The sequence below is a fragment of the Genypterus blacodes genome, unplaced genomic scaffold (assembly GCF_046128005.1).
Source record: "Genypterus blacodes isolate CSIRO-AG114 ecotype Tasmania unplaced genomic scaffold, CSIRO-AGI_Gbla_v1 ptg000027l_1, whole genome shotgun sequence".
In the NCBI taxonomy this organism is placed as follows: Eukaryota; Metazoa; Chordata; class Actinopteri; order Ophidiiformes; family Ophidiidae; genus Genypterus; species Genypterus blacodes.
Window position 1 is genome coordinate 2,618,184 of NW_027466840.1, and position 21,440 is coordinate 2,639,623.

The 21,440-nt window shown below is 41.9% G+C and overlaps 2 protein-coding genes across 3 annotated transcripts in view; one reads left to right on the plus strand and one right to left on the minus strand.

Moving 5' to 3' along the window:
- Nucleotides 1-365: 365 nt before the first annotated feature.
- Nucleotides 366-15,029, minus strand: LOC142993157 (B-cell scaffold protein with ankyrin repeats-like). Of its 2 annotated transcripts, XM_076143836.1 has the most exons (16): nucleotides 14,967-15,029; nucleotides 14,160-14,555; nucleotides 13,199-13,341; nucleotides 12,972-13,110; nucleotides 12,655-12,797; nucleotides 11,174-11,288; nucleotides 10,254-10,450; nucleotides 5,630-5,693; nucleotides 5,147-5,356; nucleotides 2,762-2,824; nucleotides 2,089-2,264; nucleotides 1,610-1,673; nucleotides 1,429-1,458; nucleotides 1,093-1,172; nucleotides 944-963; nucleotides 366-855 (listed from the first exon to the last, which is right to left on the minus strand). In XM_076143836.1, exons 1-15 carry the CDS (start codon nucleotides 14,977-14,979, stop codon nucleotides 952-954), a joined length of 1,845 nt encoding a protein of 614 aa, XP_075999951.1. In that variant the 5' UTR covers nucleotides 14,980-15,029; the 3' UTR covers nucleotides 366-855; nucleotides 944-951. The 2 variants fall into 2 exon arrangements, with proteins under 2 accessions (XP_075999951.1, XP_075999952.1); XM_076143837.1 differs by lacking the exon at nucleotides 2,762-2,824.
- A 1,674-nt stretch (nucleotides 15,030-16,703) lies between these two features.
- The window catches only part of LOC142993118 (protein phosphatase 3 catalytic subunit alpha), a 52,490-nt gene continuing 47,753 nt past the window's right edge, over nucleotides 16,704-21,440 (plus strand). The window contains exon 1 of the mRNA XM_076143764.1: nucleotides 16,704-16,985. Within this exon, the coding sequence (XP_075999879.1) occupies nucleotides 16,922-16,985 (64 nt within the window). The 5' untranslated portion in view covers nucleotides 16,704-16,921. The remainder of the gene's footprint in view (nucleotides 16,986-21,440) is intronic.

Sequence of the window (21,440 nt, forward strand, 5' to 3'; positions counted from 1 at the left end):
ATCATTTAGAAAGGCATGCATGTGATTCACAACACACATTCCCACATGTTTACTTTACTCCTTATATTGATTGTAATGTATGTTTAATATGTTTTTAGCACATACATGAAGAGGAATAACACCTGAAACTCACTTTTCAATGAGCAATTAATCCTGAATCAGGAGTGAAAGTGAAACCTTTGACCTGTAATTTGGGTGTTGTTTGCTCTCACTTGCTACAGCGCCCCCATGTGGACGTTTACATTTCTTTCATTGAGCTCTTTTCTACTCCTATCACCCGATGTTTTACATTTATTTTGAAATGTTCTAGATGTCATTGACCATGTGGCCTTCACAGTAAAGTAACCAATCAGACTCTAAGCTGCTGCTGGTGCTTTATTTTCCCATCAGCATCTGTAAATGTGTATGAGGACATTTTTCCATTGATTTCCTCCAAACTATCAGGAGGTCAGCAGGTGCGTCGCTGTGCTCTCCTCAGATGTCTTTGGTTGCTTCAGTCATGATGACGGGGCTGCATATATTTAGAGATGTAGCGCCCTCTAGAGCTGCATAGTTATCCTGCTCCTCCTCAATTCACTGGTGTGTCATTATTGCAAAGTAATTGAACCTGACTCCTATGTGGAGTAAGAAATAGGTAACAACCAGTAATTTATTCATCAAAAACTTACATTTTGCATGGAAACGTTTCAGGTGGAGTATGAATCAAATCAACCTTGCTCATTTTGAAAATTTGCTTCAGCGTCATTGCTTTCATAATAGCTTAACAGATAATAAAAAGTATAGCTGAGGATGAAGAATCAGCAGAGAGATTGAAGCGGAGATCCTTGACACGTGTTAAAGCTGCATCTTTGTTGCCTATGAATAGAAGAAATGTGACACAGCTTGGTTAGAAATGTAAATATTAAAAAGTTTTCATAATAAACTGGAGAGTAGGTGCACTTACCTTCACCTTCACTTTTTGTGCTTTCCAAAAGAAATGAGACAACAAAACAATTCAGTGGCATTTCTGTGGTTAATTTATGAGATTGTTAATGGGATATTAGAGAGCTTTCTGATCGTCCTTATACTCTGAATGCCAGAAGAAACACTTACATTCTGTCCTTTAAGTGGTTTGCTGTAATAATCAGACTCGCCCTGTTGGTTTCCGCTTTGGCTCTCAATCACAGAAACACCTGTGGGACCAACAGCCAACAGGCACAGCCGCTTAGTGAGATACATCAAAGACTCCTGTTTACTGTAACTGAAACTCACTTTAGAGTAAATAGGCGTCTCGCGATCAAAACAAGGCATTGGGGATTTACTTAAAAAACATTTCCCCGAGGATTAATTCCCCACGGCGACTGGAGCTGGAGAGAATATAGAGGCATGTAAACAGTAAACACCACTTTCTTCTGCACAGACTGGGAGAATAATCATCTAAAGACTCACTTGGCGTGTGATGAACAATGTTGATTTTATCTGCGGGGAGAGAGAAAAAGTTGCAAATCCATTCTAAAGCACAAAGCTTAATGCAGTCATTTGTTAAATTCATGTGACTTTAAGTGCATTCTTTTAAATGTCTTTGGATTGATCTGTCTATGTGTCTATCCATCTGTTTGGCAATATTCACCATAAACGCTGTCGTCGTCCTCTCTGTTGTTGATGATGCTGGCTCTCAGCTGGTGCAACTTGTCCTGTGGAAGCCAGAGATGCTGTTAGGCCTTTATTAGGACACAAGCACAGCCATTTATTCACATTTTCTAATTCAGTTTGAGGTGTCAAATGATCGTTCTTGCGTGTGCAGTACAGCTGACTCACAAAGAGCTTTGTTCCTCGGTGGACAACTAATCTACCATTCCCTTTCATGTAAAATGCTACTTCAGAATAGCTGCACATAAATATAACTCAGTAGCCTTAATGTTGCTGCTATGATGTTATTGCCTGTGGCGTGATCAGAAGTGCAACATGATTAATGATGGTTAAACCCGATAGCAGGCAGTGATGCGGCTGTTTATGTCCTATTAATATATCTATAATAATAAAACTCTCTTATCTTATCATGTTCAGGTCCTGCAAGTCCATTTCAAGGTCATTGTGAGTGTTTTCTACCTGCTTGACCTTGACGGCGCCCTTCTGAACCCGTAGTCCGTCAGTGAAGCGATTCAGGGCATCGTCCACAGCGACTGAACCCAGTTTGACCTTCTGCTGTAGCTCAGTGAGTGCGGGCGTCTGGTTTGACATGAAGGTGTCATAAGTAGAGGAAATGCTGTCCACACTTCCACGAGCTGCAGGAAGTACAAATTTGATGCTTTTAGGGTTTGGGTTAGGATCAGGGCTGCGTGCGAAATGGCCTTTACTATCATTTTGGGAGAAAGACCTGTGCAATGTGCCTAGTTACATGGTTGGATTCAGATAAATGAAATTTGTCAGTGGCAATATGAAATCTGAGAGATCAAACAAAATGAGGAGGGAAGAAGAGAGGGCAGGATGTAGGCCAGTGCAGGAGCATGCAGAGGTGGGATTGATTATGATCTCTGTGAGGCTCTGTGATGATCTATGGATCTGCCACTCAGTAAACCAACAGTACAGCTAAATAAATCAAATTTACCAGACTATTTACCACAATGATTTGTCTTACACAACACTTCAAAGTATTTCTTTCAATCAGAAACTCCAGAATCTGTTGTATTTCTACGACCACAATGTATAGTAGTCGCAACTAGAGAGCAGTAAAGAGATACATAAAGCCTGCGGTCACAAAAATCACATAAAACATTTTCACCTTCTTTAGTGAGATGTGAGTACAGAGTATCAGTGTCATGTTGTGTCTTCTTTTTCTGGAACACTGCAAACACAGATAGATCATTGGACATAGATCATTTTGAGTGACATTGCACTGTTACACGACTTTAGAAAGTTGGCGTGACCCTCCTGCATTTGATGTAATCTTCCACTAGATGGCATTATGCATTCATTTTTAAAAGTATAAGCAATCGGTGGGGTGTGACTGAAAACATGCTGTTAATTTTTCTTCAGAAGATACTCATCTACTAGAATGTGAATATCTGTGCACTATCAGGAAGATGTAATTGTTATACACAGAGCTGGAGTCCTGGTTACTCACACGTAACCATTTGGGGATTGAATTACACACCCAGAGTGATGCTGGTGGTTTTGGCGTAAGCGTTCAGAATGAAAGGCTACACTGTTTTGCTGTCAGAGATGGTGGATCCGCGCCTGTGTGACCAATACTGGATTAGAATTCTCCATCCACGCCCTGGAAGATAATCCCATGTTTGACTGCTTCCTCCATGACAGTGTCTCTCTTTTCCACCTCATGTTCAAGCACAGCCTCTCTCTCTGTCTCATTATAAAAGTGTGGCTTTATGGTCACATTCAGGATGTAAGTGAACGCTGAGCTGCTGTGGAGTCACTTCCATTACTTTGCCTTGCAGAATGATTGCAATGTTCTGCATGCGCGCACTTCTTCAGAGGTGATTCCCCCTGAATTTCATTCATATTTTAGCAGTTTAATATCATTGAGCCGGAGATATTTCTGCTAACAAAAGCACACTCCTCATTATTTCCACTTGTGCAGCGCTCTCCCATTGCTGGCTCCTCGCCTAATCCTCTGCCGAGCCTCATGTCTTCACTCACATCTTTCACTGCGGCAGTGGGAGTAAGCAGCAAAATGTGATACTTGTGTGGTTGGAGCTCCACTGTCTCAATAGATGGAAACCTCAAAATCCCTCTCCTTTCTCTGGTGTGCTCTAGGGACAAGGACGATGGAAAACACGTGTAATGACTTATTCTGGCTGACTTGGCCTTGGTCTAGCCAAGATTGGTTGCAGATGGTAGCCCGGTAGTTCCCTCTGTGTTACTGAGGAGATGCTTGGGATGCAGGGAGTGTGCTGTGCTGGGGGATTCACTGGAGTGCACAGTGTCTTCTTCTTTCTCTAAGTCCCACTGGGCAATGAACTGGATCAGTGGCTATGAAGGAGCTCAATAACAAAAGCTGCATAATTGTTACACTTTGTAGGTTGCTTACTGGATATTCCTAACTGTGTGTGTGTGTGTGTGTGTGTGTGTGTGTGTGTGTGTGTGTGTGTGTGTGTGTGTGTGTGTGTGTGTGTGTGTCTCAGCAGCTGTGTTGTGTTGTGTATAGATGTTAATGATGGACAGCTGTAATATTGTCTGTAGGAAAAACAATGAATGAACCCGCCTGCAAACATATGTGCACATGTTTACATTTCCATGAATAAAGAGAGAATTTGCAACATGATCAATGATTTATAAGCCTTAATAATAGCAGTCACTTTGGGATATTTCATCTTCATGAATTATTTATGCTTCTGGAATTGAACAATTAGGGTGCAAGAGCTCCTGATACAGTAAGAAGCGTCCTCTCCTACTTGGTTTTATTTGTTTTTGTAAAAGGAAGCGACCAGTTTCTTGTGGTTTATGAGATAAAACTAACCGCAGCGCAAAAAGCCTCGCTGCTCTGTTCATAAATACACTGCTCATAACGGCAATGCAGGATCCAGCCACTTCCTCCCTCCCTCCCACATCATCTCCAAACTCCCCTTCATACTCAGGATAGTTCTGTGTTGTTATTTTACTCTTAGTCCCATCCATCACATGTGTGAAGTGAAGTTTAGAGTGATGGATGAGGGGGTGGACATGGATCACATGATACAACAGCTGGAAAGCAAACAAAGCAAATGAGCTGCAATACAGACATTGAGTGTTTTAACAATTGTTAATAGTTAAGTGTTAGATAGGCAAAATCTGGACCAAAGAGGCAAATCTAAAAATATCCCACTGCCTTGAAATGTCTTGCTACTACTCTTGCTGCTTCATGCTACTTGCCATTAAATAAATAACTTCTTTAGAGTAATGTTCCATCCACAGAATACCAAACTACTACTTTGTCCACATATAATCATAACATTGCAGTTTTGGTTGAAAGTACATAGACCGTGATGAATTGTGATGAATTGTAATGAGCTACCACTAGGTGGCAGTGTATATGACGTGCTCATAAATTATAGCTATGTTTCAGTGTTTAACGGTCAAATCAACCTCACATGAGAAGAAGATAGAAGAGGAGAAAGATAGCTGCTTGGTAGTAAACATGTGATGTGCTTCATCGTTGTCTTCATCTCACCTTGGGCGATGTAGGGGGTTTGGTCCTCCTTCACGTGGTTGCTCTGTGGTCGAGGTGTGGGTGCTGGTGGGCGGTTGGCAACACTGATGGCCTTTGGGGAGGTCAGGATGGAGTCGTATTTATCAGCCATCCTGAAGAGTGCATAGGGATCCTCTTCCTCCTCCCCCGCCTCCTCCTCTTGCTGTTCTTTGTCCGAGGATGAAGGATTTCCTAACAAGGATTGGATGCAAACAGTGACCAGCAGAATTGCTCCTCCTCTCACAACACTGAAGTAGAATGTTGTGATGAAGTTTTGCACGCCATGCTTGGTGTTCATTTGACAGCTAATCAGGAGCAACACAGTGTGTCGCGCCCCTCAACCGGGGGAAATAGTCAGTGGTCGGAAATGAACAGCTTCCCGGCATAATGATGCGCTGGGAAAAAACAATTCCGTTACCGGGTTTCCTTTGTCCTCATTCCACTCCCCATCAGTCCCTCACTCACCTGCAGTGCTCATCATTTCGTACACGCTGCCATCACCATTGTCCTTGTCGGCGTTGTACATTTTCTGCAACAACAGACCGTGAAGAGATGATGTTTAGAAATCCATGCAATTCAGAATTACAACAAAACAATACATCCTCCCTTCAGAGGTGCTGTGAGTAAACTGTAATTCAGCTTGTATACAGACTGAGCACATGGGAAGGATCACTGGCTCATCAAGCGACCCTCACACCGGCCTTTCCAGTGTTTCGCAACACTTTTTATGACTATATACTATTTATATTATCACATTTTATTACTATAATGTACCACATGTTGATGCATTTTATATCAGATATGTTGAGCAACTACACCAGTGAATTCCTTCCAGGCATATCTCACTCATTTAATTCCCACATGTCACACAGAACACTCTACGGTACCTGAAGATTGATATGTTTGTCATATATGTGTAACATATTGTGTAACATCAGATTTCCACATTTAATCACATTGTGCAATATGTTGATGTCACTTTAGTCTTCAGTGTTTTCATATCAAATGTGCCATCTATTGAGGAATACTGTGACATGAGAGGTGAGCTGTAACCCTGCCGGCTGGTGGCACATTTCCCTCTAGCAGTGCTGCTGTGGTGTTGGCCTGTTTGCTAATGGCACGCTGAGGGACAGACAGGACTATGATCAGGGTAATTATGAAATCAGACAATCTTCCCCTTCCAGTCCAAACATATCATTTAGTGACTAATTCAAGAACTTGGCTTGATATGGAGACTGCATCCGTCATTAGTCGGAGATAGAGATATTCATTTACCGGCTCATTTTTACTTCTGCCAGAGAGAAACTGAAGCATTACATCACTAATGCAACATTTCTATGGGCCAAAGCAACTTTTTAGGATGATTTAAAGAGAAAACAAATCAAATAGTAATTGAATTATTAGGTGTAGTGTTCTGCCTGCTGAAATTGTGAAACAGGCAAGACTGTAATATTCCTCCTGATGGTTCACTAGTCTAAGATGTGTGTATCATGCCTCTCCTCTCCTCCCCCTCTCTCTCTCTCTCCCCCTTTCTCTCTCTCCCTCTGCCCCCCACCCCCCTTATATTTCCTCACTACCTTATCATATATGAAAACAGCTGCAAAGCTGTATTTTTCCCTTCAAGCACATAAAAAGGATTATGGCAACAAAGGATTTTGTACTGCTTATGATAAGGTAATAAAGCGTTAGGATTACTGCTGATTCTATTGTTAATTTAAAAGGATATTTTTTAATTACTGCTGAAAAATAATTCTTTGCAGAATATATGAGCTACAGCTCACTTTGATCAGGATGCTCTCCTTATATCACCCCACACTCTCTGTGTGCAGTTTCTAAGCAACACAGCCACTCATGACTCAATTAAAATATTACAATGTTCCTAGTACTGCAAATTACTTATCGGCTGCCATGAATACATTACTTAACAGTAGAGGTTCATAAGAGGCCCAACAGGTAGAAAGGACCGGTTAATTACCGCCACAGCCAGAGCGTAGCATTATAATGGTCTGATGCTGTGCTCAGACACAGTGTGGTATTTTCATCAGTCATTTCTGGAAGGGATAGAAATATTTATTTACTAACCGCAAATGCTAAATGATTTTACAGATGTCTGAACCTGCAGGAGCTCCAGGCATTCCAGACAAATTCAGTCTCCCCGCCACAATCCGGCTCGCAGTGCTTCAGAGGAACAGCGGGCGAGTTGGCCAGACATTAGTGTGTTGGAGGGAGGAAAAATCTCAAGTGAATCTAGTGGAGGATGAGCACTACAATGCTGTTTGTAGAAGCTGAAATGGTCAATTTACAAGCTGGCTAGTGTTGCCTCTCAGTGTCCTCCACAGAAAACTCTGACCGCTCACACTTTCACATAATAATCAGCAGATTTAAACAGTGGCCTCATTATTTATGTATGTTTTTGATATGGGACAGTACCTATGTGGTCAACCACGGAAAATTACTCCACGTATCTGACATGTGAGGTGAGCTACAGTATCTCTCTGCAGAACAGGAGAGGTGTTCTATCCCCACCTCTCTTCTTCTATACAGTAATCATTAGTCCTGGTGCTGCTGTTCACATCATTTATAACCTGCAAACAGTTTCCTCTTCAGCATTTGGATGACCGTATCATTCAAATGACAAACAAATCATCGGAGTTGGCAGAGAACTTGCTCATTTCCTAACCAAACATGCAAAATAAGCTTTTTTGAATCAAGCAGCCCCTCTACCCAGCTGTAGGAAGTCGTCACATTTGGATGAATTATATTTCTATGAGAAAGTAATCCCACAGTATGTAACAGATTGAAAACTCCTAGTCTTTGTTTGTCGGGTTGTCGGGTAATTTCTTGCGATACTCTACTTCAGAGAGCACATATTGAAATGTTGGTAGGAGTGAAAGCTCCATATGTCTGCCAAGTGTAAATACACAGCCAAATTTGTGACCCTGTAATGATAGTAATAAAAACAATGTGTTGTTTGTATTGGTAATTACTATCCAGCTCTATATTGGTGTAAGAGGACATACGCATCTGAGTTAACAGCAGAGCATTTTCTATATTTGTATTCTAGTTATGCGCTCCCTGAATAATTCAGCTTTCCCCTCTGGAGCAGTTCACAGCTAATTAACAAAGAAGTGCGCTGCCAGGGCAGGCCGGTGGATCTGACGCAGACCCTGTGAGTGATTCAGCCTGTGTATGGAGCAGAGGAGCCATCCATCCACGATTTATTGACAGTGTTGCTACACTGACATGCAAATCACTGATCTATCATTGATTAATTGGAGGCGGGGGAAACACTGTAGAGGATCTAATGAAACAGCTGAACAAAGGAGCCAACATCAAACCCTATATACATGCACTTATATGAAGTCATCACACAAGTACAGTGGTGTTTTTAACTTGAGCCTTAATGACGTTTCTGAATTTTAATTAGCCTCCAGCTAAAACCAAGAATTGTCAGTTCCTGCTGCATGTGGGATCTGTCTGGTATGTTGCGTCTTTAGGCTTGTGAAGGTCCCTGTGGGGAGACCTCTGCTCCATGCTGCTGCTCCCCTGTCACTTCAGTCAGCTCACTGCAGGCTCACTGTGAGCATTTCGACTCACTAGAGCAATCAGAACAAACCTTGCTCCATCTGGAGTCACTCTCAATTAGTGATGTTGCTAAGGAGATAAATACATTTGCAACAGCTGTCTAAATTTCCCTCGAGGAGAAATTCTCCAAAGATTCATCCGATGCAGCGGAGAAAGATAAACATTATGAGTCATCCAAAAGATGACAGTAGAGATGTACATGTAAATAAATATGCACTGTCCTGCTCTTCATGAAATATTGATGTATTATTGAATTTTGTTTCTGTTTTGGTTGCACGGTATAAGAAGGCACAAGCTGCACTGGCATGATGTCACCGTGGTTAAACAAGTGTAAATAGTGCAGGGACTCCACTGACTCCTAGCTGTCGGTCAGGGTGGTGGTCTGGTGGGACAGTGTGAGCCCCCCCCCCCCCCCCCCCCCCCCCCCCCCCTTTTACCCTAACAACAGCAACGTATTAAGATGACTTTGTGTTGAGTTCAAAGTCTTGTAAACAGAAAAGTAAGTAAGAACAGAAGGAAGTTTATCAACACTGTACTTCCATTCAGTACCTGAGTCATTGCAGGTTATAATTACATTCCATTTCTGACAGTGACAGAAGTACTTAGTGTCATCTTTACCTGTTGTGTATTGTCCAAGTTGATCATGCTATTCCTTTACCAAGAAAATGAAAATGGTAATGGCTTTTTTATTGACAGCTGTCCTTTCTTGCTAATGTAATTAGAACCAGAAAGAACATTTCGATGCGAGCAAAATAATTGGATGTGTGTGCATGCAAGTCAGTCTATTAAATTTAGATTTGTTGGTCATTAGTAAGCGAGTGGAAAATGTGCTGCCTCTGTGTTACTGTATGTACAGTGAGAGGAGAGGTGGAGCAGGGAGAAGCTCTTCTCACATTAACGTCTGAAAACGGCTCCCGTTACACAAGAACATCTAAACACTAGTGGCTGCATAATTGCCTGCCTCTATGTACGCAACCTGCGCTGTGCAACACTGGGCATGCATGAAGACTCCACCGGGGCGTCCCAATGGGAGCTGTACAAGCCACACAAGCCATATACAACATATAAGCAAGTGCCGGTGCCTTGGGCTGCTGAGGGAAGACCCGGTTAGATAGAATGAGCCCACTCATGACATACAGGTCACCCTCTCAAGCTTCCATCTTTGTATCCACACATCTCTGTTCATTATTGATGAAGCACCACTCGCTCCACAAATCCTAACACTGGATTGGCCTTAGTAAGAGCATTCCTGAGTGCAGCTCTGCATCTCATGGCAGAGAGCTCAGAAGGTGAATTGTGCTGTCAGCCAGCTATAGAATTTCATTTCATATTGGAATTTCACAGAACGTCTCCACTACACAGGGGATCGATAGAACATTATCAACTGGTATTTCACACTGATCGACCGATTCTTTGTTGGAATGAAAATAAAGTCATCATCAAGGATAGAAAATGAATAGTTTCAATAGATACTGTGGATAGAGAGCCAGGGTGCAGTAGTTACCAGTGTTTCCTTCAGTAAGGTGTGAAGCTCTGCATGGCCGTGAGTCTTGGCGATCTCAGTGGGAATCTGTCCGTTGTGATTGGCTGTGCACAGCGCTCGTTCTGAGCCAGGACACTGCAGGAGGATGCTGGAGACGCTCTTGAATCCGTACTGGGCAGCAAAGTGGAGGAGCGAGGGCACATCTGCGTGGTGGCGCTCTTAGCCAGTGTTGATTATGCAGAAAAAAATACAAGAACATGTGCATGTGAATGTGCGTGGAGTTGATATTCTTGAATACTGAAAATCAAAGCAAACTCTTGATGTTGTTAGTTAGTGTTTCATTTTAGAGCCTTAGATCAGGTGATACATAGTGCTGACCCAAGATGGTGGGAAGGTGTGGAAGAGTGGCAGCTGGGAGGCACATATTGATATTGTTTGCCATGGAAACATTTGCCTATGCCCTTTTTAGCAGCGTTAAGAATCAATCTCAGTAGCTGATGAAGCCATCAATCCACCACATAATGAGCCAAGAAAATAATGGAATACTTGTGGTGGTGGATAATGTGCATCAGGCAAGAGGAACCCATTCCAACTGTGAGCAGCAGTATGTTCAGTCCACATCATTACATAACACATGCTCAGAGGAAATGAATGAATGAAATGGACATTGTGTTGTGACGAGGCATTAGCACCGATGCTGCTAACGGACTGTGTAAAAACAAGGATACGGCTTTAGCATTAACATGATCAGCACCTGATATCATGTATCAGTTATTGATGGGAGGATCCAATATGTCTTCCATCAATCATATTCATTCATTCATTATTCATATTTCCCTTTATATGTAGTTTTAACAAGGAAGTGGTACCAGGTTGAGTTCACTGTTTATGGTGTGATCACTCAGCAGTTGTCATTCAATGTAAAGTTGCGTGTAGATTACCTCGCTCACATACGCTTTCACACTTTAATCCCTGAAATCCCCCAGTGGGCATTCTGTCCAACAGTATGGAGGCCAACTTCTGGTCCAGCATCTCCACAGACGACACCTGAAGAGCCTGACGGACAGACGGACAGACAGATAGACAGAAAAAGAGCCCAAAACATTTCAAATCATTTTGAGACATTGCTGCACCCACCACATAATCATAGGGTCCTGTGTTGCCAATTGAGGCTTTTAATTTAAAATTCACTTGGCAAATTCTGCTTTTGGCATTCAGTATTGAGCCGTTTAAGTTTGCCTCCTCAGCAGATTAGATCTAATCAAATCAAGTGTTGGTGTCTGAGAGAAGGGGCGAAACCTGCGGTGTCTTCATTTCCACAGAGGAGACAGTAAACAGAATGCACGCAAACTAAAACAGGAATATGCTGATTTGGTCTTCAGTGGCTTCCTAATAGTTTAGAGTGGATCGATCATAAGCAATGGGTAGGGGTGCTAATTTCTATTACTGAGTTACATAAGGATGAGTCACAAACGTAACACGTTCTTCGCACGGCCTGGGAACACTTACTTTTAGTGAGGAGAGAGGGAACAGCAGTCAAAGCGGCCCTTTATATTGTTAAATCAATGACCACACTGTTATTTGAATATATTTGCAAAAGCTTCCTCTGAGTAATAAAATGGGAAGTACACTCACAGCTCATTGTTCATAAGCCACACCTTATACAGCTCATTACTAAATGAACAGGAAACATCATATTATTAACATTAACCTGCACCTTTATAACACTTCTGTTGTTTTGGACATCCATGTTTGGTGGGTTGTTTGTTTATTTGTCTGTTTCTTAAAAGAATTTTGCAAAAGGGTAGGAGTTAATTTTGCTGAAATTTTGTGGATTTATTACATTTTGGTGCAGATCCCAGTCATAATCTATCTGGCAGACTACCATAGACTGTATCCTGGGGCACATTAATGGAATTGCTGAACACAAAGAAATGAGAGTAGAAATATGCAACAACCACTTAAGCAGTTGGTATGAATCTGATGAATGAAGCAAGCAAATGTTTTTGTTAACTTTTCATTAACATTAAGTCTTTTGGCAGACGCTTTTATCCAGAGCAATGTAAATACGAGATTTGAACATAAAATAAATAAGCAAATATAAGCATCTTTGGAAAAAAACGACGATTATTTTATTGTAATGTCTTTCTCTTTAGGCTACAATATTATTAAAACAAGTCTGAGATATGCACTCTAATTTATTGCAGTTCTATTGATATCAGCTTGTATGTATAAAATGAAATTATAGTACCATAATAATAAGAAGAAATGATGAATGTATGAGAGAAAATGTACTCTTCTTTCCTATTCTATAGCAGCAATAAATATGATGTCCCATTTGCAGAACTGTTGGCAAAAAAAAAGTTTGTATACAAGTGTTTAAAACAAATTTGGACCTATATTTTGTATTTTCAGGCTGTACCTGACACATGAAATCTACAGGATCAGCAGCCATCAACAGAAGGTCGGCTGTCTCCTCCATGGTGCTGTAATAATGAAGCTGTGTCTTGCTCAGTGGCACTCCATCGCTGAACAAGGTAACACTTACAATCCCAGGTGGGAAATCTGCAGTAGAAAACATAAAGAAAGTGTGTGATTCACAATTTGTTCTTCCAACCTGACCCATTACATCACAGCATGGACATTTCTAAATCACCCCAGCTGTTAACAAATTGAAATGTGTCAATTTTATTTTGAGTTGTGTTATATAATATATAATCAGTCATTATGTTTGCTCACCTGGTGCGTTGACACAAAGGGTCAGTTCATTCCAAAGGAAAGGCTTCACTCTCAGCATCTGACTGTCATTGCTGAACTCAATCTCTGTGTCATTACCAAGCGTCTCATCTTTCAGCAGAATGAACACCTCCATAGAGCCCTGCCAAGCACACAGTGCAGCAGTGCAGTCAGTGATAGTTGTGTTTTCCGGGTGAAAAAAGGCTTACTACTGACAAGATCTGTCTCACCCCGCAGAGAACTCTGCACGGAACAACCACAATGCTGGATCTGACACTTGGGACTCCGCTTGACTGCATTTCTTCCAGCTTTTGCTCTGATACTGATGATCTGCTTGTCGTGGGCTTCATGTTAGCTGCTGTGGCTGATGCACCTTTAAAAACCAGGACAGGAAACCTCATGCTGAATTATGTACTTGCCATGTAAAAACAAATGTCTGCCAGGCGGGAGAAGACTGGAATGACATGGGATTGAAACACAACATTTTACAGTGTGGTAATGTTGGCATGTAATGAACAATTCAAATAGGCTTAGAGATGGAAGGACTCAGAAACTTACTACCATTACAAAGAAGCTACATCTGAATTCAAATAACATAACTGTTGATGGGATCCTGGTCTGAACCGCTCCTTTGTGTCACACAGTACACTCAAATTTGCATGGCTATAGATGAGCAGTCAGCGATGGTCAAAGAGGAAAGCCTGGCTATTTGCATCAGATCTTAATCGCACGTCAACACCGTATTATTCTACACAAATTAGTTACAGTTATTAGGAAAAAGAGGAAGGGAGACAGAAGCTCATTGAAACAGAAACTATTGTTTATGAATCTTTCCCTGCTGCTCAAAACCTAGAAATGGCATGCATGAATATGATCAGTGAAGAACCTTTTGTATTACATATTGGATGAGAGCCATGCACCTTAGTGTTTCCCAAAACTAGGTTCAGGTACCTCAAGATGTCTTTGAATGAATACCAGGAGGGCCCAAGTATCAAATTGTAATCTCAGTAGTATTCTGTAGACGTATGACAGTTGATAACACTGACTATATTGTTCATTGAGTTTACTCTCTACAGTCCTGGTGTACAGGCAGCTCTGCTACGTCACATAAACAATAACATTCTCTCAGATGAGGCTTGTTGACTCTAAATGTTATGTAATGGAAAATCATATTTGGAACTTGCGCCATACCTCTTCTCACAATATCAATCACAGCGGGCAGGTACTCATCAGGTTCTTGTGTACTGGATATCTGCAGGCATTCATCGCTGTTCAGGGGTATCAGCTGCAGCAGGGGGGCCAGACTTTCTACCCCACACAGCAGCACCACCACATGAGCTGCAGGATACAGCACACGGGACAGAAAGAAGCGGCGCAGCTGGCACAGACACTCCACCATGCCCTTGGAAAGGATCAGCAGCTTACACTTAAACTTGGCCAGTCTTAAGAAGTCATCCAGCCGGGTGGACACCGTGGTGATGTCATAGCAACAGATCCCAGCGTCTGGGATGGGTCCGGTGAAGACTGAGTGCAGGTAGGTGGCCCACTGCTCTGCCTCAGCCTCATAGATGATTAGCAGATCCTCAGCTGCGAACAACACATGTCATACTCTGCTCAGAATGTCAATCAATTCTGCATCCACATTTAATTGTAACATATTTCATGTTGCCATGTTACAAAGTAATATAATGTAGATGGTGTTATGCGAACTGGTAAAAATATTCACACAATTACTCTACCTAAACTCTGAACTCAACTCTGTGGGTGTGAAGCAGAAATCTGCTAAATCAGAAATCTGTAGCTGTGACATTCAAATATACATGAACAAAAAATCATTGTGCTACAAAATATCTCATACAACCTCAAATGAAGGTTTACATGAGGACTGGTCAATAACAGCAGGAATGTAACATATGAAAGCAATAGTCTTTCATTATCCTATTAAGAAATGTATGTAATAATGAAACAATGAATAAATGATGAAAACAGATGGCTTACTTTTCTGGCTCATGGCTGCTGTCAGTGCTGTTTGTCTGCAGATCTTCACAGTGACACAGCAGGGAAAACAGTGCTATGATTGTCAGGGGGAGGTCAGATAAGAGGAAGTTTCCTGCTATGCCAGATGATACGATGAGATGAGAGCAATTGAACGTACGTATAGAAAAAAACTGCTCTGTGAAGTGGTTAAAGGTCGAAGCTTGCCTATCAGCCTATTTCAGTTCTGTGTTAAACTTCAATCCACATTTTCCTCTCATACAGTCTGTGAAATTAATGGATTTTCAAGAAATGGAAATATGATGGAAAATTGTTAACCACAACTCAGAGGTTTGGATTTGCTGCCGAGTTCACTTTTTGTGAAATTATGCTAAGAGCAACTCTACATTTGAAAAATATGAAAATACTAAATCTACAGACGAATAAAGCAACACTTATTAGAAACTGAAACTCACATTACAATCCACAACGATTACCCTCATAGTGCTTGCTCCATTTTTATAACATCAAAGTAACCAAATAACAATGCAATAAAGAACAACAATACAAACATTCTGTGCAGACTTGGTCAAACTTTGTGACAGAAAACTGTGCAGAGTCATGTTCTTAAACTTGACTCGTGGAAAAACTAATAATCTGCTGTGAATGTTGACCCGACAGGCAAAGATAAAGAGGTTGTGTGATGTTCTGACCTAGTGTGGGGACACATTGTTCCTCTCTGCAGGACATATAGCATTTCAAGGCTTCATTAAGAGCCTACATTTGCTAGATGACACTCTGCCACCAGCATCTTACCAACAGCAGTGTGCGACCATGTATTTACTTGGAGAAGCAATTGGTGTAACAGCAATGCAATATAAGTGACAGCAGGTAAAAGCTGAAATCTCTCCGAGGAAATCTCTTCCACAGTGACTCAACAGTGACCGATTATGCTGTTTCCATGCATACGCACACATACGCACACACATACACACACACACACACAGACACACAGACACACAGACACAGACACAGACAGACAGACACATACACACACACACACACACACACACACACACACACACACACACACACACACACACAGATCTTAACGTCAAAAGATCAACACTATTAAACATATCCATATGATCTTAAAAATATATGGTTAAAAATAGGGTGCCACCATAGTGAAAGATTGATTGATTGATTGATTGATTGATTGATTGATTGATTAATTGATTGATTGCTTGAATGCTGTGGGAGAATATGAGACTATATTTACATATTTTGTTTGGTTGGTGACTGTTTATTTTTCCATTTAAATTTCCATAATTATCCCTTGAAGTGAAAGGTTTTTAATGTTATTTTACCACATCATTTATTCATCTCTGCATCCCTTTGTTTTCAGTAAATTGGAATGTCAGAATTGTAAATTGTAAATCACCCCTGACCCAACACCGGATACAGAGAATGGATGGATACATCCGATTTTATACGCAGACATTTTCCCTTTCATTTCTCATAATTTCCTTATTTTCCTCTTATATTTATGAATGCAGCATTTAGGCACACACGCACACACAAACACACACACACACAGGCAGGAATATGGCTGATAAGTTATTGATACAAGGCAACACAACGGATCCAGATGGGGGCCTTGTGATGAAGCCTGCCGCTCTCCACCAATAGCAAGCGCCGCTGTCTTCAGGGGGGCGGGGCCGCGAGCAGCAGGTTCGGTTGCGCACTGCGCTCAGACAAGTTGCCACAGAGTAACAGTAAATCAGACGGAGCTGCTCCTCCAGCACCAGCGGTAACATTCAACCCTGTTGCAAGTATTTTTGGCGACAGATAGGACCCGAGTGAGATCACTGCGGTCTCTTTCCTCGGATACACTCGAGAGTTGTTCGACAAGAGCAACGCAGGGGGCCGTTTTCACTCTCATTTCTCCTCTATCTCAATATTAAATCACACTGGAAATGTCCGAAAACAAGCCGAATGATGATGAGCCGAAGTTATCTACGACGGACAGGGTGGTGAAATGTAAGTGGACGTCTTCTGCACTCCTAACCCGCCGGTGGAACGACATTACGTTACACGGCTCCGTCTCCGGTCTCGAACAGCAGAAAGGCAGACTTGGGGAGAGGAGAAATTCGCAGTGGTTGGAGCAGCAAATGTAGTCGAACATGTTGGCAGTTATGGTGGAGGAAGAATGGGTGTTAGCCGAGCTGTGACAGCGGCATAAAGTAGGAAGTGAGGGTAACTCCAGCTGTAGGCTACGGCGAGAATTCAGCCTGAAATGTGTCACGCTGTGTGTGTGCGTGTGTGTGTGTGTGTGTGTGTCTGCGCGTGTGTGTGTCTCTCTGTGTGTGTGTGTGCGCGTGTATGTGCGTGCGTGTGTGTGTGGCGTCCTATGGCGTTTTCTCGATACACTTTTGATCAGTGGCGAATTATACAACCGGGTCTGTGACAGATAATGATAACGGCGTTGTGGCATACACACACAAACACACACAGCGCTCAGCTTCACGCATGCAGAGATATTGCACAACCGTTGCATTCTACCCAAGGGCGTTTTTTCCCTCATTTTGCATGCATCATCAAACAGTTTGACTAAGGGTTTTTTTGCGCCTCTGCATAATAATGTCTGATGTGATTTTGTAATCGTACATCTCGGGCATTCGTCGTCTCTCTGTGTGTGTGTGTGTGTGTGTGCATTCAGTATTCAGACCATACGAGCAGTTTCCTCCTAGCGTCACTGTGTTTACAGGTCTGACATTCCACCTTTGCAGTCTTCCACAAGAATGCAATAAAGATCACAATCGATTCGACCAACACCTTGAACACTCAGAGCAGCAGAGCCAGTTTGATATCACTTGTAAGTAAATGCACATTGCAGCAGTAGATGATTTCCCGTTATGTCAACCCCCTCCAACTTCTATTTGTTATGATATAAGATAAATGCAAAAGCCTGTATTCGGATGTAAACTGAGCTGTCTGCTGGGTGTAATTCAGCCGGAGTTGCAGAATGCAGTCATTATTTTCTGGTTCAGTCTATCTCAACAGGCATGTGCAGTGATCAGAGTATGCACAAGCACAGGAGGGAATTAGTGAGTATTTTTTATTCAGGCTTAGTTGCTGGCATGGTATAACAAGTACAAATGATTAGAACATCACGGATCATGAAACAATATGAATTTTATAGAGGAATGAGAGAAGGCAGCGTCATTCAAAAGAGCATGAGAGGAATGGGAGGCTATACAGTACAGTAGAAGAAGAAGCGGGGAGCTCTAGTTTGCTGAGCTCTATCTCAAATATAGTTGCACTTCATTACTCACAGCCCTAGAAAGTATCAAACAAAGCAGTGGCACCCGTGGCTACATTTTGCTCTTGAAATGGGGTTGAGTGTGAATAGAGTCACAGCGTGTCTTGAGCGCTTTTCATAATGAATATTTCACGAGATCATCCCGCCACAGTCTCCAGCAACTTGAAGGCTAATGAAAAATAGATATGACAAGTATGGGGGTTTTGAGGAGATTTAACATCAACGCTGGGAGAATAAGGCTGCTCCTCTTTTTGTCATCATACTGCACATCTCAACACAGCATTTTTCCTAATTTCCTCTTCTGTTTCGTGAAGGTCCGCTGTACTTCTAATAAGGTTAAATGAATTGATTTTGAGGCTGTCCTGGCTTCTAGCCCGAGCTTAAACCTGAAATTGAGGTCAAAAAAGGTAGCGTGACACATTATCCATTCTTCAGGTATTGAGAAGTTTAGTGTTTTGGTTATGGATCACTATTATGACAACACAGATACCTGCTGTCTACAAAGCACCACCTGTAAAATATCTGCAGGCTATATGTATGAAGTCATTTGTTTTCAGCTGCCCGGGTCGGCTTGCTGGTGGGTGTCAGTCCAACTTATCATAAGTGCTTTGCAACTACTTCTTTTCCAAATGTCTTATTCTAATGCTCTTGAAAGGCACTGCAGCATTGTAATTACTCAGAATGTAATCAGCTTAGACATGGGAAGTTGCACAATTTTCCTGAGGTCTTTCTCTTTGAGCACTTCTCCGCGTATAACCATGAAATAGGATAGAATGTCATCGCCTGCCGGTTGTTGTAATGTGCTAATGCCGCAGTGTTGAACGTCTTCTCACGGCTTGACCATCGCAGCGTCACATCTACGCAGGTCATTTGTTATTGTCTCGCATTTTTAAATGGAGGTTAAGTGACAGCTGAGGTAATGTAGCCTAAATGATCATCCGGTTTGTTTTTGTCAGATATTGGCGTCACGTATTTGACAGGAGGGACCTTTACTGCACTTGTTGCATCTTCAATCATTATCAGGAGTACGGAAGAATACAGAAGTGAAATGTATCACCGTTCACAAACAAGATGATTAAATGTAGAAATGAAATGTCTTGTAAATGAATGCGTCTTATCCATTGTTTATTTATGTACTGTTGGTTAAATACAACTAGAAGAATAATACTATAGTAATAGCGACTGCTCCAAAGCAGAATGACTTCAGTAATGGTATTTTTCCGTCACCAGCTGAGATGTAGGGCCTCCATGTCCCCAGTGGTGAGCTGGGTCTCTTTCACTGAGTGGGGATGGATAACATCTGACATTTGACTTTTGAGGAGAGGCCCCCATGCTCAGACGTGTGGGTGAGAGAGGGTGGGGGGTGGGGACGGCGGTGCAATGCCAGCCACTGATCCCAGTTGGATAGCGGAGTCATTTATAGAACAGAACATTAAGTAATGCCAGTAATGATCCTGGCCTTATGTGTAATCACCTGCATAGAGCGCTGCTTTATGCACATGAGGTGGCATGTGTGCGTTTACTCCTATGCTGCATTTGCAGTGTTTGTTTCATATCGAAGCACTCTTTGATTCATGTGTTTCCATAGTGATTCATAGCCATCTGAAGGGTTGTCCCAGTGTGCAAGTAAAAGTTCCATCAGGAGTGACTCGCCATGTTTTGCCAATGACAAAGCGCTTGCTTGACATTTATAATCCTGTGCAATTCAAATTCAGGCATGGGTGGAATCTATGCCATTGCATCCGTCACCAATCGCATCATTTATCCACAGGAAACCAACGTGTTTCTTCTTTTTTTTTTGTTGGATTGTTTGTCTGATTGCAGAATGAGCTGTGTTGCAGTTTAAACTTCATTTATATTTTTAGTCGTTTATTCACTTCTGAAGACACGCCCCGTCCCCTTAGGTATATTTGACAAAGGCAGTACGACTTGCTAAATATGAACTAATCCTCAAAGGTCTGCAAATGTGTGCTGCATTGTTTGGTGGAATTAGAAGCATTTGGTCGAACACAAACACCCTAATACCCAGAATGAGTGAGGGAAGCCAACATAACTATTTGTTTGTCTGCTGCCATATGTTATCATATGTCTTGATTGTCTTTGTAAACCTTAAGAAAGGAAAGTGAATGGAAAATATGACAGAGAAAAGTCCAGACTAAACATTTACTGGTATGACATCGTAGTCTCAAGTTGTTTCCTCCGTAATTGAATAGGCCTTTTGTGAGTTGTTTTAGAATTTGATCAAGTTATTGCAGATGCTTCGTGTTACTCGACTTATTTTCTGAAAGAAGTGAATCCACATTGTCTCACAGAGGCAGAAAACTGTACTCCTAACCCCAGAAAATTCACTTTGCTCATTGTGGCCTGGTAAGCATTTGTTGGGACATCGCGAGTGAGCTGCTCAGCTGATGGACGGTTCTGTCCTTTGCTGAGACATCCAGATTAATCGCTCATATGTCCGATTGGACAAATGCTTCACTCGCTGGGCTGTCAAGAGTTCCTCCTGCAGAGTTGAAGACCTTCAAATGTACAATGTCCTGTTCTCAGACGTTTCTTTACTTGGAACTCAATGCATCATTTTATAGGGCAAAAAATACAACACACCACAGTATGCAACCAAATAAAAAGGGTTTATGCTTCGGTAGAAAATATAGGACTGCACAATGAAATCAATGTTTTGGAAGCAGAGCGGTTACTCACAGCCTGTGACTGGTCCAACAGTTGACTGGTGAAGAGGGAGCAGTTGATTTGATGCACTGTAGGTGGAAAGAACTAATGAAACAGATACTTTTAATTGAGGATGTAAAAATCCTATTTTCTTTTATTAATATTTTGATTATTATACTATTCTGTGCTGAACTGTCCCTTGAGTCTGGCTTGCTGCTGCTGTGCTCTGTTGATGTTCTGTGTTTTCAGAGCAAAACCTCGAGACAGATTGCTGCTCACTGTGGATTGACACTTTCCAGTATGTGACACTTCTGGCCAAAGCCCTATTACTGATGATACAATGTAGGTGTTTGCCTTTTGTCAGCAGATGTCTCGATGACTCTTCCGAGCATGGCCATACATGAAACACGTGAAGGTTTGAAGACCTGTGCAGCAGCGGTTTTCTGCTTTTCACAAGGGAATCCTCCGTCCTGCACAGTCCACGCCTCTTGTCTCGGCTCCTTGTC